Source organism: Tachysurus fulvidraco, chromosome 18 (genome assembly GCF_022655615.1).
Source record: "Tachysurus fulvidraco isolate hzauxx_2018 chromosome 18, HZAU_PFXX_2.0, whole genome shotgun sequence".
NCBI classification, from domain to species: domain Eukaryota; kingdom Metazoa; phylum Chordata; class Actinopteri; order Siluriformes; family Bagridae; genus Tachysurus; species Tachysurus fulvidraco.
The window spans coordinates 14737394-14764070 of record NC_062535.1 but is presented as its reverse complement, the minus strand read 5'-3'; the positions used below and the strand labels follow the sequence as shown (position 1 = coordinate 14764070).

General features: G+C 39.5%; 1 protein-coding gene across 1 annotated transcript in view; it reads right to left on the bottom strand.

Moving 5' to 3' along the window:
- Positions 1 to 26677, bottom strand: part of epha6 (eph receptor A6) — a 143372-nt gene that overhangs the window by 28626 nt on the left and 88069 nt on the right. The window contains exons 4-5 of the mRNA XM_047803675.1: positions 20296 to 20451; positions 19450 to 19785 (exon numbers count right to left, since the gene is read on the bottom strand). Of these exons, the coding sequence (XP_047659631.1) occupies positions 19450 to 19785; positions 20296 to 20451 (492 nt within the window). The remainder of the gene's footprint in view (positions 1 to 19449; positions 19786 to 20295; positions 20452 to 26677) is intronic.

Here is a 26677-nt window from a genome sequence, read left to right as displayed (position 1 = left end):
TCTCGACACGGACAGCCCTACAGTATGTAACAGGTTCTGATCTTGTAAGTACAGCTGTCTCTTTAAAAAACAAAACAAAAAAAAAACAGACTTTTATTCTTTGATAAAAAGCTAAAAGATTTTGGTTCCTGAGCTTGAAGAAGCTGGGTTTAGATTTACGAGTAGCATTATTTATCTAGATTAATAACTGATGTCAACAGGAGGTCCTTACAAATATAGTAAGACATGTGTGTGTGTGTGTGTGTGTGTGTGTGTGTGTGTGTGTGTGTGTGTGTGTGTGTGTGTGTGTGGCCTTGTTTCCACTTCAGTAGCATTTTGCCGAACGCACAGGGACACTATAACTCGCCGGGCCGACTGCGAGGCCACGCCGATCGATATTAATTCACCCTTTAATAGGTGGAGGCTAATTAACAAGACACAGAGAATTAACAAGTCAAAGGCAGACAGTGTTTACTGCAGCAGGAGCACAACCCAGACAGCACATTTCTGTACGTTACTAACCAGCACCAGAAGACACAAGAAGAGAAGAAACGCTGTGGGACGACACATAAAGACCAAAGAATCAAAAATTCATCGTATTCGAGAAACAAAAACAAAAGAGAGAGAATAAAAAGAGATGAAACCCAGAGCGAGACAGACAACCAGAGTGGGAAATAAAACGGAATAAGTTATTTTCGAGCACTAATTGTGTTCTTTGATACGATAAATTTGTCTTGCGCTGTAAAAAAAAGTGGACTCATCCCTCTCCGGGCCGCTGTACCCCATCTTAATTACTATATCTATATGGGCCATTATGTTCCAACGCACGGCCTCATGGGATCTATTTGTATAATCCATAATTTTTCTCTCGGAGTGCTGCTTGCTGCCGGAATGAGCAATAGGGGAAAAAAGAGAAAGAGAGAGAGAGAAATAATGAGGAAGATGGGTAAAAAGAAATGAAAATAGCAGTAATAGATTCTCTCGTTTTTTTTTTTTTTTCCTCGCCGTCTCTCCGGGTTTCAGGTAGAGATGAAAACATTAAGCGATCTTGTTTAGATCGCCGCGAATCCCACAGGAAGCAGCGCAGGAAGTGAACCGAGCTGAGAGTCGTACTTACTGAATTATAATGTGACTTGAGAGAGAGAGAGAGAGAGAGAGAGAGAGAGAGAAAGAGAGAGAGAGAGAGGTCAGATAAGAAGGAAGTTACAGTGAAGCTAGCGCTGCTGTCTGGGCCTGTAGTTAAGAACAGATTGCTAGAAGAGACTCCCAGGTATGAGAGGTGAGCTCGGAGCTTGGGATCGAGGCGAAAGGTAAAAACACTCAGGTCTACAGTACATTCAGGGTTGTGTCCTAGTCATATAGGGCTAAGTGCTTTCTTTTTTTTTATACCAGATATATAAGGATGAGGTTAGACTGCAGGTCACAGCGACGGGTGAAAAAAGTCCTACCACAGACCGAAGGGACTTCAAAGGCAGGTTGACTTCAGTGAAATCAAAACAAATAAATAAACAAAACTAAAAAAAAACATCAAAGTCTTAGATCCAATCAGTAACTAACACAGCTAGCAAATACACCTCAGCTAGCTAGTGACCCATATTAATTATAACCCCATATTAATTCTAACCCCATATTAATTCTAACCCAATATTAATTCTAACCCCATATTAATTCTAACCTGATATTAATTCTAACCCCATGTTAATTCCTACCCCATATTAATTCTAACCCCATATTAATTCCTACCCCATATTAATTCTAACCCCATATTAATTCTAACCCCATATTAATTCTAACCCCATATTAATTCTAACCCAATATTAATTCTAAACCAATATTAATTCTAACCCCATGTTAATTCCTACCCCATATTAATTCTAACCCCATGTTAATTCCTACCCCATATTAATTCTAACCCCATGTTAATTCCTACCCCATATTAATTCTAACCCCATATTAATTCCTACCCCATATTAATTATAACCCCATGTTAATTCTAACCCCATATTAATTATAACCTGATATTAATTATAACCCAATATTAATTCTAAACCAATATTAATTCTAACCCCATGTTAATTCCTACCCCATATTAATTCTAACCCCATGTTAATTCCTACCCCATATTAATTCTAACCCCATGTTAATTCCTACCCCATATTAATTCTAACCCCATGTTAATTCCTACCCCATATTAATTCTAACCCCATGTTAATTCCTACCCCATATTAATTCCTACCCCATGTTAATTCCTACCCCATATTAATTCCTACCCCATATTAATTCCTACCCCATATTAATTCTAACCCCATATTAATTCTAACTCGATATTAATTCTAACTCGATATTAATTCTAACTCGATATTAATTCTAACCCCATATTAATTCTAACCCCACACTCTCACCACCATCAGTTCTTTCTCCTTGCTAATCTTCCCCAATATTCGACTGCGTGACTAAAATAATGAGCTGAAGTTTTCCTGGGTCTTGTGGAGAATGTCCCGGCGATTAATGCTGCACAGCCAACACAATAACGCTTGACTCATTGAATTTGGTCAGAGTGAAATCACAAAGCCAGAATTCATTAGAAATCCTGACAAGCGCTGATCAGGCCTCATTAACTCTATAATTCCAGATTAATGTGTCATTCTGCAAACCATTTGAACTCACTCGCAAACAAATCTTCATTAGAGGTTTGAACGAGTGAATCGCCGTCTCTTTCGCACGGACTGGTACGCCCTAATGAAGTGTAAGGAGCGCTATTCATCTACGAGAGAGAGAGAGAGAGAGAGAGAGAGAGAGAGAGAGAGAGAGAGAGAGAGAGAGAGAAGATGGAGAGAAAGAAAGTAAAAATGATAGAGAGAGAGACAGAGAGAGAGAGAGCAGATGGAGAGAAAAAAGTGAAAGAGAGAGAGAGAGCAGATGGAGAGAAAGAAAGTAAAAGCGGTAGAGAAAGAGAGAGAAAGAGAGAGAGAGACAGAGAGAGAGCAGATGGAGAGAAAGAAAGTGAAAAAGAGAGAGAGCAAGAGAGATTGATAGAGAGGGAGAGAGGTGAAAGAAAGAGAGAGAGAAAGAGACAGAGAGTGAAAGACTGATCGTCAAGATAAAAAGAAATTGAGAGATTGATAGAGAGAGAACAGGAGGTGATGGAGAGTGAAAGAGACGGAGACAGACAGACAGACAGACAGACAGACAGACAGACAGACAGACTGATAGAGAGAGAGAAAGAGAGAGAAAGCAGATGGGATGGGAATTGCTATTTTTTTGCCTGCGCTTCCTTTTCCTGCATTCTGTGTGAAAGGCCAGCTGAGCATTAGCATTCCATAACACACACAATATGTGCGCAATCAGCAGCAACCTGCAAGCTGCCACTCACCAGAGGAGCAACACACACACACACACACACACACACACACACACACACACACACACACACACAACACACACACACACACACACACACACACACACACACACACACACACACACACACACACAACACACACACACACACACACACACACAAACACATTTTTCCCTATAGATGTCTGAGGAGGATCTCAGGTGGAGGCTGTATGCAGTGGTCTGTCCATCTTTGGACACACAGGCTGGCAGGCAGAGACCTGACTCCTGTCCTGTCCTGTCCTGCCCTGCTCTCTCTCTCTCTCTCTCTCTCTCTCTCTCTCTCTCTCTCTCTCTCTCTGTCTGTCTCTGAGGTTCAGTGTCTCCTGGGTGGACAGCGAGGTGTCAGTCTGAGTCTCTCTGCTCTTCACCCGACATGTCTCTGCTCGGACAGACTGAAATCTCTTGACAAGCGTCCACACACACACACACACACACACACACACACACACACACACACACACACACACACACACACACACACACACACACACACACAAACACAAACACACTTGTCTTTTTAGCTTGTCAGAGTTCAACACACAGAGCCACCAAAGAAACCGGCATGCACGTAGCCTCCTAAAAAGCTACAGTGGCAAAGGTTGCTAGCTGAACCGTGCTGATCCGTCCTGAAATTATTTCAAAACAGTAACACAAACCTGAATCTGGTCCCGTAACACAAACACAAACAACAAAGATATAGTCATTCGGCAGAACACACACACACAGCTCTCATCATACACACACACACACACACACACACACAGCTCTCATCACACACACAGCTCTTATCTCACACACACAAACTCACACATCACACACACATCTCTCATCACACACACATACACAATTCTCATCACACAAACACACCCAACTCACCCACAGCTCTCTTCACGCTCTTATCTCACACACACATCACACACAGCTCTTATCACACAAACACACACACCTCTCATCACATACACAACTCTGATCACACACACACACACACACTGACAACTCTCATCACTCACAGACACACACCAGTCATCAAACCTCTTATGACTCACACACATCATACACACAACTCTGATCACACACACATACACACTTCTCATCACACACACAAACACACACCTCTCATCTCATACACACACACACTACCACACACACACACACGCATACATACACTTATTTAAACGAACCACTGTATCTGCAGAGTTTATTTGATTACCACAGATAAACCCACACCATATAAAATGTGCGACAAAATGTCTATTGTTCATGTCTGTATTTCTTTAGAGCACATGGTCTGTTCTATCCAAGTAATATATTTGTGTCCGGTTCTATTTCTGCTAATTAGGCCATTTGACACATAACACTCATTAGCCTTTTCAGAGCATCTGGAACACAGAAGGAAACAAACAACATGTGGGCAAATGAATACACTTAGGAATTGTCAGATGATCCCTAAATTGTCAGATCGTCCCTAAAGTTGACATGCTGTTAAAGTTGTTAAATCCAGTTTCTGCTAGTAGGTGACTAGTAGCAAAAAATTAATTTAAGACATTACTATTTTAGACTCTTTGTGTATATTTGAGTTATTTGTGTATAAAGGTGTATAATCACTTAATATTGTATATTAAGTATAATCGACAAAATTAAGCTACGGTTCATCAGATAAAGAAGTTTAAACTTGTAAAAAAAAAAAATTATAGTTGAAACTAAGACTCTGACTTCTGATTTTCCTTCATGAACACCAACCATGTGAGTACCTCAGTCTTCCCGCCTCACACCCATCCCTTAAAGACACTTAACCTGCCGCCTGAATCCCTGAGACAGAAAAATATCTCTCCACATTACCACCGAGTCGCTTTCCTCCCCTTTATAATTCACGGCTGTGCTGCAAGTTTATTTTTGCTCATTTCTGACCTTTCCGTCAGCGATCGCTGCATCCTTCAAGTCTTCGGTTATCAACTGTCATGAAGAATCGTCTCAATTTAGCTCTGACTTTCTTAGTCATTTATATTCTGTGGTTTTTGTTTAGTTTTGTCCGACCCGTACACGACCTGCCTGATATTTTAAATGTCAAAATCTGTGTGGGGAAAAAACTGCAGCGGTTTGTGTAGAGCACCAAAACAATGACAGCGGTCGTGTAAATGTAAATAAATAAATAAATAAACAAATAAATAAATAAATAAATAAATAATGTATATATATATGTCAGGAATTTGTAAATAATGACAGTGGTCGTGTAAATTTAAACAAACAAACAAACAAACAAACAAACAAACAAACAAACAAAAAATTATGTATATATATTTTATAAATCAGGAATTTGTAAATAATGACATCAGGTTCGTTGAGGTCCCAGAGAGATACTCAAATATTCTACTTCTAGAAAATGAAATACAAAGAATCTGCTGTGTTTTTAATGCGTTTCTGCTTTTTCATGTTTTTAATCAATTGATTAAAATTACTATTACTATTCTGACCCTTCTCTCTCTCTCTCTCTCTCTCTCTCTCTCTCTCTCTCTCTCTCTCTCTCTCTCTCTACTAAATTACTATTGATAAAGTAAACTTTTGCGTTATGTATCAAACCGTATCCGCTATCGCTGCTTGTTTTTCAGGAACTCGCCTCATAAACCAAACACACAATAACCAAAAATAACCGAAATCAGCTTCTATCTTTATGTAACAGAAAGAAAAAATATTTTTGCCAAGGCATCTATTTGGTAAATTTGGCACATTATATTATGACATTTTAACAAAGTGAGCTCAAACACGGTTTGTCCACTCGTAATTCCGACCGTTTTGGAGTTTGTAAATGTTGTTACAATTGGCGACATCTATTCAAGCACACGATCGCAAAATGATCTAAAAAAAAAAAAGCAAGTCAAACATATTTTTTTCAAGTGCTTTCTGTCTGTAAATTCACAAATCCGTTTGATAAGAATTAAATATTTTAATTAAATACATAATTAAATATTAAAAATCTTCGTTTTCAAAATCAGATGAAATATAGTGTAATAATAATTATTTTAATGCTGATATTTTTTCATTTGTAAATTGAATTCTTTTTTTAACAATAATTCTACTGACATGGTTTATGTTGTTAGTTCTTAGTCCTGAGCTGTTGTGGACCACTGGGTTAACAGAGTACCCAATCTCACAGACACACACACACACACACACACACACACACACAGACAGAGGTCCCCTGTCACTTATCTGTCCCAGTCGTGTTGACAGCAGGTCCCAGTCTCCCCGTGCTGTCTGAAACTCTAAGTGAAGAGGAGGAGTGTCCGGCTCCATGGGGCCACTTTGGCTCATAGTTACTCAGCCACAGCAGGGTTCCAATGTTAAGTAAATGGCAAATCACTCGAGAAAAGCAGGAGTCGTCGGTGGTGGTAGTTACAGCGGTCAAATGTTTACCCGGAGAACACTGCAGAGACGTACGCTGCAAATACGAGGGTTGTTTTTTTCTTCTATACAATCTAACCACAAAGCGTGAGAAAATATTATTGCTAATTTTCCAGTCCTTCGTATTCATAATGCGCATCACATGACGTGTTTAAGTGTGTGTGTGTGTGTGTGTGTGTGTGTGTGTGTGTGTGTGTGTGTGTGTGTGTGTGTGTGTGTGGATCCTGACCAATTGTTCAGTTTTGTAATGAGATTTTTCCTGCTTTGCTTAATGTCAGGGATTGCCATTTAATTAGCGTGGCTTCCTCATTGCCGAAGCGCACGGCTTGAATATTTTTGGAATTTTACACATTTTCTCTTATGAGAGAAGCTTTTTTTTTTTTTTTTTTTTTAAATTGAATTCCCTCCATATTTCAGCAGAGCCGAGATGTTTTACTCCGGCAGAGCTGGAAGCGAGCAAAGCACTTTCATCAAAATTACAGACACCGGTTGGAATGGATTCAGGGCTAAAGCGGAGGGGATGGGCGGCACACAGACGGGAGATGATACCGCTTCTGAGGACGCTTCCTTACAGAACTAGACAAAAAGGCTGCAGAGTGAAGTAATTACTGAGTAAGACTATACTGCCTGAGAGAGGAGAGGGATAGCGTATCGCAGCATGTCGATAGCTGCGAGTGTGTAAGCGGCTAAGCTGGCTTATTTTCCTGACGAGTCGCTCCGGTGTGTAAGACGTGATGCTGGTACTGGATTAGTTCGGTGTAGCAACTGATACTTTTATACTTAGCGCTTTGATAGAATGATTTTCTCTCAGTTCTCCCTTTGTATATAAACGTCTGTTGTATGTAACGCCACAAGATAAGTACCCAGAGCTTTCCTACCCAGAGCTCTCAAACTCACAGCCAATGATATATCAGGATCTCAGCTCTCATGAGAGATCGTATCATATCATATCTGAAGGCATCGCATCACATCATACCGTATCGTATCAGATCATACCATATCGTATCATATCATACCGTATCGTATCACATCATACCGTATCGTATCAGATCATACCGTATCGTATCAGATCATACCATATCGTATCATATCATACCGTATCGTATCAGATCATACCGTATCGTATCACATCATTCATACCGTATCGTATCACATCATACCGTATCGTATCAGATCATACCATATCACATCATACTGTATCGTATCACATCATACCGTATCGTATCAGATCATACCGTATCGTATCACATCATTCATACCGTATCGTATCACATCATACCGTATCGTATCAGATCATACCGTATCGTATCACATCATTCATACCGTATCGTATCACATCATACCGTATCGTATCAGATCATACCATATCACATCATACCGTATCGTATCACATCATACCGTATCGTATCAGATCATACCATATCACATCATACCGTATCGTATCACATCATACTGTATCGTATCACATCATACCGTATCGTATCAGATCATACCGTATCGTATCACATCATTCATACCGTATCGTATCACATCATACCGTATCGTATCAGATCATACCGTATCGTATCACATCATACTGTATCGTATCACATCATACCGTATCGTATCAGATCATACCGTATCGTATCACATCATTCATACCGTATCGTATCACATCATACCGTATCGTATCAGATCATACCGTATCGTATCACATCATTCATACCGTATCGTATCACATCATACCGTATCGTATCAGATCATACCATATCACATCATACCGTATCGTATCACATCATACTGTATCGTATCACATCATACCGTATCGTATCAGATCATACCATATCGTATCAGATCATACCGTATCGTATCACATCATTCATACCGTATCGTATCAGATCATACCATATCACATCATACTGTATCGTATCACATCATACCGTATCGTATCAGATCATACCATATCGTATCAGATCATACCGTATCATATCACATCATACCGTATCGTATCAGATCATACCATATCGTATCAGATCATACCGTATCATATCACATCATACCGTATCGTATCACATCATATTGTATCGTATCAGATCATACCATATCAAATCATACTGTATCATATCACATCATACCGTATCGTATCAGATCATACCGCATCGTATCAGATCATACCGCATCATATCACATCATACCGTATCGTATCACATCATACCGTATCGTATCAGATCATACCGCATCGTATCAGATCATACCGCATCGTATCAGATCATACCGCATCGTATCACATCATACCGTATCGTATCACATCATACCGTATCGTATCAGATCATACCATATCGTATCAGATCATACCGTATCATATCACATCATACCGTATCATATCACATCATACCGTATCGTATCCCATCATACCGTATAGTATCAGATCATACCGTATCATATCACATCATACCGTATCGTATCACATCATATTGTATCGTATCAGATCATACCATATCACATCATACCGTATCGTATCACATCATATTGTATCGTATCAGATCATACCATATCACATCATACCGTATCATATCACATCATACCGTATCGTATCAGATCATACCGTATCATATCACATCAGACCGTATCATATCTAATCATACCGTATTGTATCCCATCATACCATATCGTATCACATTACATCATATCGTATCATATCATATCATACCGTTTCATATCACATCACATCACATCATATTATATCGCATCATACCATATCATATCACATCACATCACACTGTATCATATGGCACCGCATTGTGTTAAATCATTCACATCATTCACATTCACATTACGCTTCATATATCATCATATTGTATTTATCATGTCCTCTCACACTGCATCAAACAGTACCATATCATGTTGCATTACATTGTATCACATGCTATGGTATTGTTCTGTATAAGAGGCCTACTGTACCTGTATTGTGTTGTATACAGCAGATTTAAGAATCTTCAGATATTCAATCACATATCATTGCAGGGATCATAGTACATGTTGTCCAGTCTGGTCATATTGTATTATTGTAAACTTTACACCCTAATACATTAAAGATTACATGTTCTTACATTTGTTAATAAAGAATATCTTACCATCTACTTAGTAACCTTTTACAGATTATTTTCTATGCTGTGTTTTAGTCATAACCTACAATGAATTCTATAGTCTTCAAATGCTAAAGTATGAGTCACACACACGTGTGTGTGTGTGTGTGTGTGTGTGTGTGTGTCTGTAAACAGTCTGCCAGCCTGTGCCTATGTACATCTGCTGCTTGTCTGGCTTCATGTGTGTGTGTGTGTGTGTGTGTGTGTGTGTGTGTGTGTCTGTACGTACGTATGCATGTGCATGACTGCCTGTCAGCTTGTGTGTGTGTGTCTGTGTATGTTCAGTAATGAGAGCTCTTCTGACATTATGTGCACACACACACACACACACACACACACACACACACACACACACACACACACACACACACACACACACACACACACACACACACACGGTGTATCTGACAGGACAGTTTGACGAGTCTATCTGAAAGCTAAAAATAGGAAATAAAAAAATAAATAAGGTGATGGTGGGAACGGCAGAGCGAGCTGTGAGCTGCAAGCTGCCTACAGAGGGAATGTATTAACATTTGAAATGTCCCTCAGAGACTCACACACACTCACACACACACACACACACACACACACACACACACACACACACACACACACACACACACACACACACACACACACACACACTCATTCTCTTACATGTCTTGCTTGGCTCTTACAGCTGGTGAAGAGCTGAAGTGAAAAGCTCGTGTTGAAAATCTGATGCGCTCATGTTTCAGTCAGTGTAATGTCTAAGTTTTCAGACACACAATGATTTTCTCATTCCTTCGTTACCGGGTTAAAACTCGGTCACGTCACTCAAATATGCACTTTTGCTGGTTTCCCCCTATTGTATTAACTTTGCCAACAACAAAATATATACAGTTGTGTCATACTTTTACTAAGTTTAGCCACTACATTTAGCTTTTGTGTAATTATTCATTTTGTGTTTGATTCAATTCATTATTTGTCAAAAAACAAACAAAAAAAAAAAACCCACATTTACTCACAGTGTCCACTTTAATACAAAAATCTATAGTTTGCTCCTATTTTTGTCAAATAAGATATTTTAGGCAACATTTGGATTCCACTACTGGCTGACTATTTCTCAAAACTCAAAATACTACACATTATTAAGAATAAACAAATCAGCCAATCGTGCGTCACGTACAATCACACAGATTGAGGTCAAACACGTGTATTGATCTCCACATCACACATCAGAACGAGGAGATAAAAGTGTTCTTAGTTACTCTGACAGTGGCATGAGTGTTGGGTTGTCAATGTTATGGCCCTTTTTTAAAAAGAGAGATCTGAAGAAGTTGACAGGAATTATAATAACCACTCTTTACAACCGTGGTGAGCAGAAAAGCAGTTCAGAACTGGATTTTGGCTTTGACGGTGCAAGTATTCGCAAAGGCCGGTGCATTTTGGAGGCGAGTGGACAGAAAGATTGTGAAAGCTACTGGACCGCTAGGGTGCCAATACTTTTGGAGGTGAGCGGACATGAGCATGTGACGTGATCCGAATACCCGTGAGGTAGTTCCCTTCATTGTGTTTTGATATGTCAAATGTTTTGATATGTGAGTGTTTTGATATGTCAAATGTCCATGTTGTGCAAATTTTTAATTTTCACGTGACGTCACGTGACGTGACCATAATACCCGTGGAGCAGTTCCCCTCATTGTGCTGAGTGTTTTGATATGTCACATGTCCATGTTATGCAAATTTTTGATTTCGCTTTTTTTGGGGGCGGGGCTACATGTGACGTCATGTGACATGACCAGAATACCCGTGGGGCAGTTCCCCTCATTGTGCTGAGTGTTTATGTCACATGTCCATGTTAATAATAATAATAATAATAATAATAATAATAATAATAATAATAATAATAATAATAATAATAATAACAATCTTATAACGGAAATCAGAATGTTGGCTTCTACAAAGCCAACATAATAAATGCCACTGCAATCCTTCAGGTGGCTGAGCTGCGGCAGCCAGAAAACCAGATGAGGTTCGTCTCTCGTCAGCCTAGATCATGGGTCTGAAATTACAGTGGGCTTTGATAGAGTAAAAGTGTGAAAATGTTCAAAAACTCTACGCCAACACAGTATACACTTAATGTACTCAAAATCCTTTTAAGAGCTAAACACACACAGACACACACACTCACACTCACACACACACACCGATTCAATCTGCACAGAGGTTACAGCATTCAAACCCCATGCATATTCAATACCTATGTTTAGAATTAATATCTCTGACTTAATATGCTTTGTCTTATCAGCACAAACACTGTTACTATTGTACCTGTGCATATTGTCACTGTCGCAGAAATAAATAAAAAAATAAATAAAAAAATAAAGAAAGTATGTTTCTATATAAAAACCATCTGGACTCTCTGCGGTTTGTCCCAATTATTCCAGACCATTAATATATTTCGACATTTTTACAGATTAGTAAGGGACACACATATACAAATAGTTTTTTTTCCCCAACAGCCAATGAGCAAAAAGCATATAATAAATACTAAATATTACAAAATCCCTTAAAATTACACACAAGACAACTGGTCCAGCAGGTATTCTAACAGCTTAGCAGCTTCCTCTGGCTCAGTTGCTAAGCCTCTCTGGCCCACTCTCTCTTTTTCTGTGTCTTTCTCATTAGATGCAAAGGAAAGGCATGTGGCAGCATGTGAACCCACTGTCCTACCGTCTGTCTATCCTGCCTGGGCTCAGGAGGAAAGAGTTCCCAGCTTTGGATCAACCTCTAATCAGTATGACTACCATTAACACTTCTTCTGAGGCTAAACAGTCATCCGAGAGAGAGAGAGAGAGAGAGAGAGAGAGAGAGAGAGAGAGAGAGAGAGAGAGAGAGAGAGAGAGAGAGAGAAAACAGGAAGGTTAAAAAAAAAGCAAAATAAAGTACCAGGGTTTGGGCTAAAACACCTGGTGGAATGCTGTTACAGGAAAATAATCAACGACCAGATAAAAATGATTCTCCTATAACTTCATGTCCTGATCTGTTTTAATCCTCGAAGAAGAAAAAAATGTAATCAACATTTGACCCTCAGGAGTGATGTATACTGATGGGTTTATGCATATTGAAGTCACAATTACCTCAATAATATGGTAGCTGACTATGGGAGGAAAATGGGCTCCTGGAGCTTTATGACAATATCATGCATTTGAATTATAAATGAATTTATTTTCAGGGACTAAAACTGAGACAAGGGTTTAGCCGAGCGACAGAATGATGAGTGCAGTTTCAGTCTTTAGCCATTCATTAATATGCATAGGAGAAACGGATCCGTCGGCTGAGTGTTAAATATAGATGCAGGCCTAACCTTTCGAAACGATCTACACCTGGAATTCCCTCCTCCCTCTCTGTCTGTCTCTGTAATGACACTGTTGGTGTCAGCGGGTGGCAGATTACGGGGATAGTTGGGGTCTTGTGCTCCTGTGTACTCTCAGCTGCGGTTGGATCCGTCCTAGCACACAGGCCACACCAATCACACCAGCATCGCGAATGCTATCAATACCGATGAGCCTCTTTGTCATGGAGACACCAAGAAGGACAGAGAAAAGCAGAGTGGTGGAGTTGAACACAACCTGCACCCGCCGCCACGTCTGACATCTCATACGTCACACTGGAAATTACAGGTGAATGAGTGAATCCTGCAGTCGGAATTGCTCATGACTCCTCCCAACCACACGCAGTACTCTTTAACCTCATGCCATCTGGGCAGAAAGTACTGAAGCATGTGGGCTATGGCTATTTCTGCCAGACTAGACCAGGGAACTGTTCTCTCCCTGAGGCAGCCTAGTTCATCAAGAGCTGTCTACCCACGTAAACATCCACCGCTACTATTCAGTCCACCACAGTCCTGACAGTACAATATCAATGTATTGGCTAGGGGTTGTCAACTGGTGGATAACCATCTGGATGCAGACTCAAAGTATTTCAGTCAATCAAATGGAGTGCTGGAAAAGATTCTGTAGCAAAGCTAAATCCATGCATAAAAAAGTTGGTACTCAGTAAACAGGATCACATTGGAATTACAAATGAATGAGTAAAACCTACAGCTACCACTATTGGTCATGACACGGATGCTGGTCAAACCCAGAGTACTCTTTAATTTCATGCCATCTGGGCAGGAGGTACTGGATCATGCGGTCTATAACTATTTCTGCCAGAAAAGACTGGTGAACTGCTCTCTTCCTGAGGCAACAAGGTTCATCAAGAGCTGTCTAACCACATAAACATTCACCACCATCATTCAGTCCATCACCTGATAGTAGGGGTCATCAGATTTCAGGATTCAGACCCTATATATATATATATAGATCAGAATGTTTGAATAGATGCTGTAGAATAGCCAAAAAGGTTTCAAGTTGGCAAAACTTTCCTTGCTGTCTGGGAAAAGCACCCATTATCTTTGTAGGCTAGAGCTGGATGGTGGGTGGAGGCTGGCAGGTTACCAAAGTGTAAAAAAAAAAAATAAACATAAGATAAAATAATAAAAATGAAAATAAACCCATGAATAATTGCTGCTTCTATATTCGATCTTTGCAGCTATTAACGTTAGCATTTTTGTAAAACATTTATCGCGTACGTTTTTAGAACTATAACTTCTCTGGTGTAAAAGGTGAAATAACAACATGGCTTTTTACCAAAAAAAAAAAAAAAAAACCTCGATGAGTCAACGGAGAAGTGTGCGTGTCAGATTTCATCCAAAATTCTCATAAGATTCCGTGGCACTGATCAAAAGTGAACCACAATACTAAGTACATTTTTTCAACTTGCCATCATCTCCAACTGGTTTCTGCTTACATTTCTTTAAACATCTAACAAGGTCTATTGCTCCCTTAATCTGTTCCATTAACAGCGACAGCAACCTAAAACGGTTCTGTCAGAACAACAGCCTCTGAGGTTTGAAGATCAAATCAAGATCAGCCAATGGGCACTGAAAGGAGTAATTCATCTACATGAGGCCAGCGAATGAGCACAAAGAAGGATGGTGGCAATAAGTCAATGAAAAGGTTAGGGTCAAGAACTGGGCAGTGAAGCCTACAAGGCAGACTAATTTAGCTAAGCTGGAGTCTTCTATTGGTCTTTGCCATATCTGCTGACAACGCCAGGGGCAAATGTGGAAAAAAAAAAACACCCGGAACATGTCGTCCTGAGCTACAGTACTATATCTTTATTAGTGTAAAACTGAGCATGGGCGAGAAGAAGCAGTAGCTTCTGCAATGACATGCTGAATGAAAGACCCTTGTCTCTGAAATGGGTTTACTCAGCACACTGAGAATAGCATCGGAGTGGACTGTGGCACACTCATTTCCCCACGGACCACAGAGCCAGGGTCCGGAGAGAAACAGATCTCTCCCCAGAAAAACTGTGTACCAATGTATAATACTGACTCTTAAACTCAAGGGCCTGAAGGCAGGATGGGAAAAACATTTGTTTATGCAGTCTGAGCGTTCTGTGGAAGACAACTTGTCATACCTGTTGAAGCATAGGATTTAAGATGCTTGAATTATGACACTAAAGTAAGTGCCTGAGTGAAAATTGTCCAAATAGGTCATTCATTCGTTCATCTTCTACCGCTTATCCGAACTTCTCGGGTCACGGGGAGCCTGTGCCTGTCTCAGGCATCATCGGGCATCGAGGCAGGATACACCCTGGACAGAGTGCCAACCCATCACAGGGCATACACACACTCTCATTCACTCACACACACACACACACACACACTACGGACAATTTTCCAGAGATGCCAATCAACCTACCATGCATGTCTTTGGACCGGGGGAGGAAACCGGAGTACCCGGAGGAAACCCCCGAGGCACGGGGAGAACATGCAAACTCCACACACACAAGGCGGAGGTGTGAGGCAAACGTGCTAACCACTAAGCCACCGTGCCCCCTAACTAAGACATTTACCTTTAATTTCTTGCCCAGACCATATCATATCTAACAACTGAAATAGCAGTAACTTGGCGTAAACTATCTACGAACAGTGCAATCTGTATCTTCCTCAACAAGAGTCAACTAGAGCACCTGGTTGCTGTCTGTGTGTATATTTAGATTTTGTTTGCTCCATTGATCTTGTTGAGTTTGGTAGAGTTCTTTCTGGTCCCTCAGCTGTTTGTTCCCTCAGGACAACCCAGTAATGTACCCGTGCTTGCAAGAGGTGATGCTTTACCAGGCTCTGCAGCTCCATAGCAAAATGTTCAGGCCACTAGTGAATGATGGCATTGCTGGCATGTGGATTACATCTGGCATGGCAGCATTAAGTATCAAAATGACCCGCATAACCATGCCAGTATAGACAGGGTCATATGACAGTGTATACCTTTACTAATTTTACCCGGTGACGAACTTTGGCCCAGATACAAGCCTGGCAAAATTTCAGACCATACAGTAAGATAGTGTGGAAACATATGCAGTGTTTAAATATTTACATTTATATATATGGAATATATACATATACTGTATATATATTTGATAGACCTTATAGAGAGGGAAATATAAAAGTGCTTCGAGGTGTCTATAAACGAATACATCCTGATAACGGTTCATGACGTCACAGACTAAGTCTACCATCAATCTTACAACTTGTTTGGTGTTAATTTAAATACTCCATGAATCTAGTAGGGAAACCTCATTCCACCACTTACTGTACAGTAGATGCCCGATTAGAGAAGAGCCTTGATGCAGGATTTCCTTGCACCCAAGAGATGGTTAAACCAATGAAGCAGATGATGCTAAAGGATTAGAGGGAGGTGTATCAGAATGCTGAGGTGTTTTGAGGTAACCGGGTACTGATCTGTCTTTGGCTTTATAGGCAAGCATCATTGATTTAAAGTTCTGCCAATGTGCCAAAAGAAATATCTGCAATTTAGCAACTCCAGGTTTCTAAACATGACCAAGCATTGTTTCTGTTCATCCGTCCAGACAATAGCTACGGGGCTAGAAATATTGGGTTTGAAAAAGAAAGCTTTTTTCAGACTTTCATAGGTTTTTATTGGATTCATCTCCCCAGACTTGTCAAAAAAAGAAAGAAAAATCGATGACAAACAGTAGACAGAAGAAGGAATTTATGATTCCGTGGCACTAACGGGTTCTGTCGACTTGGTAATTTTAAACAAAACAAAACTTGTCTCAAATATAGCCAGGAATGAATAATTAATGTTTTAGCATTAAAGGGTAACTCCTGGCATCATTCAGTCACATAAGTTGAAGTGACAGACCTTTGTACTGAAGGAATTTTATGAAACCGGACCTTCGTGAAGTTCAATAACCCTTCAAGAGGGAACGTAAGGCTATACTGTGAGCAGCACAAAACAGGGCTCCTTATTCTACCAAGGAGAAGTGCTTTATATAATCTGTGTGAGAGCTATGAGGAAGTCAGGCCGACAAGAACAAGATTTCATACCTCTTACCAACCAGGCAGAAAAATATTCTGCTATATATTATAAGCTTTCTGTTTGACGTTCATAGCTGGAGGTGAAGGCGCAAACAACTTTTTTTTTACCACCTTCAAATGAAACACTCTAGGCGGTATTATGCAAAAAAAAATAAAAAATTCAAAGACGATATGTGAAAAATTCCACAATCCGGCGATGACAAGGTGAAATAATCATCTAGGATATAAAAGAGTTTGTCTGAGTCTTTTGCCAGCGGCACTTTCTGTGACAAATAAATTATAGAGATGCAAAGAGATAACATATGCAATTATATTATATATTTGCGAAGACATGTTGAAAAGTAGAGGTTTTTAGAGAATTAGTCCAAAACTATCAATCCAATTACGTTATGCCAAACTGCGAGCGCTTGGGAGAAGCTGAAATGTCCGTGTTTATAGACAGAATGCTGATTCACAAGTCTTTCAGCTGAATTTGACATAAATATAGATCTGTTGATGAGGCAAAGTAAACTGTGCAGACTTCAAGTTGACTCCAAGTTCATTTCCACACTTATTCTGTTGGGCAAATTGTTTTATTTAATCAGGATTCCATTGAGTTCTTGTAATATGAAATGTAACGTACCGGCCGACGATGTTTGGTTTTGTTTCTTTTTTCTTTTTTTTGTGCCTTTTGTCTTGAATTCCTACCAGTGAAGACACATACTGTACTTTCTATGAGAGCTGTACATTCCATGCATGTGAATGGACAATTATGTGTGATGATGTCAAACAAGCATTTGGAAAAAAAAAACATTGCTGGGATCGCTAAAGTAAAAAAGTCCTGAAGGGAATGTTTCCTACTAAATGAAAATTATTACAAAGCCTCTCACCTTTATGCCTTTATTTAGAGGACAGCTCTAATTTGCAGACGACTAATCGTTGCATTGCATTGTGACGTGACATACGGCTAAGTACGGTGACCCATACTTAGAATTCGTTCTCTGCATTTAACCCATCTAAAATGCACACACACAGCAGTGAACACACACACACACACACACACACACGCACACACACACACACACACACCGTAACACACACCCAGAGCAGTGGGCAGCCATTGGTGGGCGGGGGGTAAGGGCTTTGGTATTCGGTGCCATGAGTGCCTTGCTCAAGGGAACCTCAGTCGTGGCTGGCCCGAGACTCGAACCCACAACCTTAGGGTTAGTAGTCAAACTTTCTAACCATTAGGCCACGACTTCCCCCCTAATGCATGATGGCTTACTGGGTAGCACATTTTCTTTGCATTTCTGTGGGATGGGGGTTCGACTCCCGCTTCCGACCTGCTCTCCTGCTCCTTTGCCTCAGGGGCTTAAAGAGGAGCCTAAAGACATGCTTTATAGGCTGATCGGATTCTACACATTAAATAAGTGTCTGTGTAATTGTGACCTTCAACGGTTTAGAAAATGTATGGCAGGGATGCTAGATACCTACTACTCATGACAATGTAGAGGTTAGTATAAGGTTAATTACAGATCAGATAGGAGAACACTAACAGCAACACAACACTGACATTCAGAATAAAATGTTTACTCTGCGAACAGTGAAGAGACTGTGACGGACATAGCGCCTCGTAGTCGAGACTTAAATCTCGGAAGTGACCCTGAAATCAAATTTGTGGTTTCAGAGCTGTTTATATCCTTCGTCTGGGAATAAAATAAGGTGTTGGAGATATTCACATGTGAATGTTATAGTTAATTCTGAGAAAACAATTAGAATATTTTCTGAAGATGCATAATTATGCAAATCACATCTGAATAAAGCTCTCATTAAAATCTTCACTGTCTGGCTAGTTCACCAAGCCAAGCTTTGAGTGGGTTGGATTTGTTTTTGTGTAAAAGGAAATACTGAATATTGACATGCAGAATCTAATCAAGGTTCTCAAGCTGTCTCGTGTCTATCAACTTGCTGTTCTTAGACAACTGATCTAATCCACACAGGGATGAATAAGCAGAAATGCTTGTAATGACAAGGTCTTACCACAAAGGGCTCCAGATCCCCAATTCTTTAAAAGTTACATGCTTCAGCTTTAAGCACTGTACAGTACGTCTGCTGCTGAAATTCACTCACCAGCCTGTGCGGTGCTGACAGTGATGTTGGCCATCTGTCCCACTGCCCGTCCCATCCCCGACACGCCGTTAACCGCCTCGATCTGGAACGTGTAGTTAGCGTTGGCCACAAGGTCTTGCACAGCCACAGAGGTGCGCGTCAGGCCCACAGGTGGCGGCACAAAGCGCACGTCGCTGTCACACGGTTGGCAGGACTGACCTTCGACACTACAGCGCTGGCACATGACGTTGTAGGTCACGTCCTTACGGCCGCCTGTGTCGCTGGGAGGAGCCCACTGGAGGAACAGGGCCGTTTCGTTCATGATGTACACCACGTTGCGTGGAGGTGAGGGTGGTCCTGAGGGATAAAAAATAACACGGATCAAATTCTGCCTCAAATTTTAAAAAGTGTCAACTAATCAATTGCTTCGATTAAAATAATATCTGATGCAGATAAAAATTTATATACTATATATAAAATTTATAATAATATAAAATTTCAGCATATACTGTATAATATTGTTTTTAATTGAAATTTTAATGTCATTTTTTAGAAAAATGCAACATTTCGTACAAAACATTTTGTTTTTCCAAAATTCCTCAATTACAATTATTAATTTTTTTTAACTTTAACAATAAATTATGATGTTATGTGTAGATAATTTCCCTTTTTTACTGGAACAAGTCGGTATAATCAGATGAGGGAAAAAGGACAGGGACACAAAGAGACAAAGCAGGGTGAAGCGAGGACATGAAACAGAATGATTATATCATAAAAGAGCAGAAATCTAACTCGCATGAGCCTATGCAGTGAAGGATGTAATAACAGAGTCTAGACAGATGATTAGATAAATAGAGGTGGACTGACGTGTGCACGCGGTGCTCGGCGGGTCTTTGCCCGCTCTGTAGTAGCCTTTCTCGCAGTGGCACAACGCCGACGCCTCAGAGTGGCTGAGACTGTGCGGAGGGCATTTGGAGCACTTGATGTTCCCCGCGAAGGCCTTGTAGAAGCCGACTTTACAGGCTGCAAACACACATAGCAGAGAAAAAACCCACAGTTGAGAGGATATGCTTTATTAAATGCTAAATGCTTCTGTATGATGTATGTTTCAGCATTCACTGTGTTGCTGTTGCTGTTGCTGCTGCTGCTTTTGCGACACCGAACCACAATAAATAGCAGTTTAGAGACGTTCAGCTCAGAAAACTGAGTCCTTACAATAAAGGGCTCAGAGTAAATAGAATCAATACCTTCTGCTGACGTACAGAATTTCAACTTAGACGAGAGTATAACTCTAACGCGTCACTTCTGCTCGAGTGAGTTATGTGGATTAGACTTCGAAATGACCCGCAGGTTCACGGCCCAGCTCACGGTTGCCAGGTTTCAGGATTAGAACGTCGTTTTTATAACAAGTGCTCGTCTGATAAGGAAAGTATAGGATTAAAAATAAAATATGAATACAGAATAGTAAATAATAAAAATAATAATTGTAATAAAAAACGATGTACTGTACGTACGGTATAGAAGGTGTTTATTACATTATAATTCTGTTCTCAATATATATAATTATATTTTATCCTTTTTTTTTAGCATTATCACAGCATATCATACTGTGTACATTTATGTGACAAATACAATTTAAATAAAAAAAAACATGGCCTCGCTTATTGTCAACGGAGAAGGTTTTGAGTTCTTTGATGTGAAATAAATAAATATAAATCTAGGAAAGTGTTCAAATTTATAAACTATAATAATAATATTATATTTATGGATGACAGCGATCTGAAAATTTGGTAAGAAAGAAAAAAAAGAAAGAAAGAAACCTTAATGAGACAATAATAGAGCGCCAAATCTAACACATTTATTTATTTATTTATTTATTTATTTATTTATTTATTTATTTATTTATTTCATTTAACCAGATGATTTAAACCCTCTGAGTAGCAGTAAAACAGTAAAACACACTTCTTTATAAGCAAACAAACAATTTTTTCCACCTTTTCTCTGTGTTCATGATTTTTAAATATTAGGTTTGAAGAAAAAAGGGAAAAATGTTTTTTCGGAATAGCTTCAGAACATCAAACCTTGAGCAGAACCTGACCAATTAAAACAGTCTCAAAGTCTCTAAATCACTGCAAGCACATAAGAAAAATTTGTCTTTCAGTCAAATACATACACACTAACGCATGTTTGCCTAAAACAGCTTTGAACTGACGCCTAAACACTTCCTCTGAGACTTGTTATCTCCGTGTACTCGTGGCCCAGAGCTCCTGACATGATGAGGAAAGCTGGATGTTTAGTATCTCTGAGTGCTCACTGGTTTTTAAACCCTTATTAACAGATGAAACTGTGGGACAGGAGTAAGTTTAAACAGAACACACACACAGCTCGATGCCTACATCTCCATGTCAAAGCTGTTTTCACTGACATCACACACCTGTTCATGACAATCCTGTCAAAGCCAACAACAAAGTAAAACAAGCACAACTACAACACCAAAAAAAAAAAAAACAAAACAAAAGAAAAAAGAAATAAAAGAAAAAAAAAAAGAAAAAAAAAAAAGAAAAAAAAAAAAAAAACTAGAAAAAAATAACAGAAAAAAAACAAAAAAGAAAAAAAAAAAAAAAAATAAAAAAAAAAAAAAAATAAATAAAAAAAAAAAAAAATTAACAAAAACAAAAAAAAAATAAAAATTCAAAAAAAAAATACATAAAAAATCAATAAAAACAAAATAAATAAAAGAACAAAAAAAAAACAAAAACAAAAACGAGAAACAAAAAAACAAAAAAAAAGAAACAAAAAACACAAAAAAAAAACCAAAAAAAAAAAAAAACAAAAAAACAAAAAACAAAAAAAAAAAACAAAAACAAAAAAAAAAAAAACAAAACAAAAAAAAACAAAAAAAAAAAAAAAAACAAAGCAAAAAAAACCAAACAAAAAGAAAAAAAAAAAAAAAAAAAAAAAAAAAAAAAAAAAAAAAAAAAAAAAAAAAAAAAAAAGAAAAAAAAAAAAAAAAAATAGTAAAATAAAAAAAAAAAAAAAAAAATAAAATAAAAAAATAAAAAAAAAAAAAAAAAAAAAAATAAATAAAAAATATAAAAAAAAAAAAAAAATAAAAAAAAATAATTTAAAATAACAAAAAAAAAAAAAAAAAAAACAAAAAGACAAAAAAATAAAGAAAACAAAACACAAAAAAACAAAACCACAAAAAAGAAGAAAACAAAAAAAAAAAAAAAGCAAAATACAAAAACAACACAACAAATATAAAAGAAAACAAAACAAAATAAAAATAAAAACAAAATAAAAGAAAAACAACACACAAACAAAAAACCAACCAAATACCAACAAAAACACATAACTACAAGAACAAAAAACCACACCAACTACAACAACCACCACACCAACTACAACAACCACCACACCAACTACAACAACCACCACACCAACTACAACAGCCACCACACCAACTACAACAACCACAACACCAACTACAACAACCACAACAAACATACCACCAACCACACCAACTACAACAACCACAACATCAACTACAACAACCACAACACCAACCACACCAACAACAACCACCACATCTAACAAGATCTACTACAACCATAAGAACCTACACCTTCAGATGACAAAAGCATCTACAACCTCCACAGGTACATCAGCAACTACAATAAGAACTCCTACAGCCACCTACACCTAACACTACAACAGATCCTTTCACACCAGCTTTGTGAGTTTTTATAATTGCAGTAGGAGCATTTTGTAATTTAAATCTGCAGCGTCAGTGGAGAACTACATCAACTTCTATTTCTCTTTCTTTTCCAATCATCGCAGTATGCTCCACGAGCCGCACCAGATGTATATCATTAAGCCTCATTAATTTATCTTTGCGTTTCAGCAAGCCTTCTGACAAACTGCGCCTCAGTTCTGACACGGCTGCGTTCCGAGCGTCGGGTGGCAGGTGGTGGTGACGTCTCAATCTGTCTCAAACAAACAACTTGGGTGGGACATTTCGGTTTACTGCATCTACTCACACCTCAAGCTTAATACAATTTAAAAATATTTCTTTTTTTTTTTTTTTTTTGGTTTGTTGATCGATATAGAAATAAATGCTTCTCATGCCAATCTGACTTCTGACATTTTTCTCGAACGGGTGGATCTTATTGGTCAACATGGCCTAGGAGCTTGGGGGCTGATTGTGACGTGCCTAAATATACTCACAGGGCTCTCAAGTTTTGAAGACAGGCAAGCGTGACATCTCCAAACACCCCCCCCCCCAAAAAAAAAAGAAAAAGAAAAGAAAAACAATAATGGGGGAATAAGGATCATAGATACAAAGTATTTGTTTAATTTCCATTTATTAATTGGTGTGTGTGTGTGTGTGTGTGTGTGTGTGTGTGTGTGTGTGTGTGTGTGTGTGTGTGTGTGAGAGAGAGAGAGAGAGAGAGAGAGAGAGAGAGAGAGAGAGAGAGAGAGAGAGAGGGAGATTATGACTGGTGGTGTTTATTGTAAGTGTTTGTTTCCTTTTTCGGACCCCTTTATCATGTGTAATGTTGCTCCCATATAAAACAGTTGAGCAGAAGCTCAGCCATTTTTAGGGTCATGATTGAGGACAATGTCCCGTCCAGAGACAAGCTGTTTCGTGTTGAGGTTTTGTTCAAACCGACCATCGAAAATACCGTCCCTAATGTTTTTTTTTTTCATTGGTTGTTGTGTTAAATCTTACCCAGAAAGTGCTATTTTCTGATTGGCTATTGTGTAGCCTCTTTTTTTTTGATTGGCTGATAAGTGTCAGGCTCGACTAAGAGCTCCAGGGGAGACGCGCTTGATTCCTGCCCGGTTCCATAGAGACAGCGGTGCGGACTGATACATTTTGGGCGCTGCGGCTTATTAAATATATGATAAATAGTCAAAAAGTTTTTCTGTGTGAGAAATACGATGTGTGTCGGGAGAACGTGATGAAAGACCGACATGTGTGACTGTCACTCTCAATGCGTGACACCTGACAGCCCTGTACTCATTGTGACTACATTGTGATCCAGTTGCTTGTGGTCATGTGACATGTTGTATGAGCTTTAAACCTTATTTCCCCGTAATGAGCTCGCCCTTTCATCTGCCTGGATTCTTTTTGTTTATCCTTTAATACAATTTTAGTTTTGTATTAAACTTGTGAGAACGAAATACCCTCAGTAGAAACTCTTCCTGTATCGGCTCCATCTGCATTGTGGGAGACGTGTTAGCATTCGGTCCAACCTTCTTGCAGATTTATTGCTACGCTCGCTGCTCCTCCAGCATCTGTTTTTTTTCTCGGCCTGGGCGTTTGGCTTCGCTCCTGAATCGCAGTTTCTCCGCCCACCTGCCAAAACCCGACGCTGTGTATATTCCTCGCTTGTAAACAAAGTAAACTTTAAAGTTTATAGAGACGGACGACGCGGAGAGGAAGGGAAGTTAAGTGTAGCCGTAAAAAGCGGGCCACTAAATCGGTTACGACGCGATGAAGTGTGGCTTTAGTGTCAGGCGACAGTTTTACTCAGGACGTCACCTTTAATATTAAAGACACGAAGGACGATTAGGGTTAGCAGCTAGGGGAATGATTAGCGGCCGATCATTTCCGTCTGCGCTAGCGCTATTAAGAGGAACAAGAAGCATCACGGGAACATCAAGAGCTAAGTATGAGGCGTGTTTAAGCTGATCAGAGGTTGTTCTACAGTCTCATTGTGACAAGATGAAAAGTGGTGATTGCAAGAGCGGTACGATTCTGCAGCATTTGCCCAGCAGTCCTACAGGCAAACACGCTGCAGAATGGCCCCGCTCTCGGCACCAGAGCAGACGAAGCACGCGAGGAGTCCGCTGACGCAGTGCAGAAGTGAGTCGCACCTGGGGAACAAGCACAGGTTTCATTTGCTGAAAGGAAAAAAAAAGAGAGAGAGAGAGAGAGAGAGAGGGGGAAAAAAATAAAAACTATAACTTTCAGTTATCCCGTGCTAATTCCAGCATTAATTCGCGTAGCTACTTTCTACTTATGCTAACCTAATTGTCTCACTTCTCACTCTGGAATCTAATGTCTAATGGAATTAAAGCGAGTGGTAAGTTTAATTCCAGCACAACACCACTCGATCAGAGTCCTTCTGTTCGACGTTACGAGTCCTGAGTGCGAGAGTGTGTGAGTGTGTGTGAGTGTGTGAGTGTGTGTGAGTGTGTGAGTGTGTGTGAGTGTGTGAGTGGTCGGCGTTCTTAAAAGCCAATCAAAGAACCTGGTTTAATGGGGAAAAAAGTAACTCGATAGAGCTACAAAGTTTCTCCTTTTTCACACACACACACACACACACACACACACACACACACACACACACACACACACACACACACACACACACACACACACACACACACACACACACACATAATGACTTCAATAGATATAAGACCAAAAGTAGCATCTACTAGCATACAGTGAAGGAGGTAAGGATGCATTAAGTACATTTATTAAAGGGGGAAAAAAAGACACATAGACTCACTCACTAAGGAAAAATGATGTATGTGATAAGATCGCTCGCTTAGAACATAACGCCTTTAACGTAGCCATGTGATGGCTCTCCAGAGCCGGAAATGAAAATATGGATCTCAAACCCGATTACTGTTGCGGTTTTGTGTGATGTAATCGGGCGAGTTCTCCGAGCTGGAAGTAGAAAGTTTTTTTTTTTTTTTTTTTACAGTAGAGAAGTTTCTGATCTTGCGAAGTTCAGACACACAGAACTTCGAGGCTAAACATCAAGATACAAACAAAAGCCAGCGTCACACCGTTTGAGCGGGGGAAAGTCGTTTCTGGTGACAGGCTGTGAATCCATTCTTTTCTTTTTTTTCCCTTTCTCTTTCTCTCCTGTATAGAAACCATCACCATCATCATCCTGTTTTTGACGTAGCCTCTGACAGGAGGACAAGCGAGGAAAGTCTCCGCCTCCTGTTTCTCTCTCCGTCTTTATTCCTCTCATCTTCCCTCTCACGGAGTATGACAGTTCTGGGGCGGGTGGACACGGACAGGCATGGATGAGTGGGAGAGGAGAGAGAAAAAGCCTAGAGAAGAAGATGATGATGATGATGATGATGATGATGATGATGATGATGAACGAACATTAACACAGCGCAGCATGGGACCCGCCTACTCACAGGGGAAACTGCTGGTTAACCACCGAATTGCAAGTTCAGCAACAACGAGATAACGAGGTACTTAAAATAAGTAAAT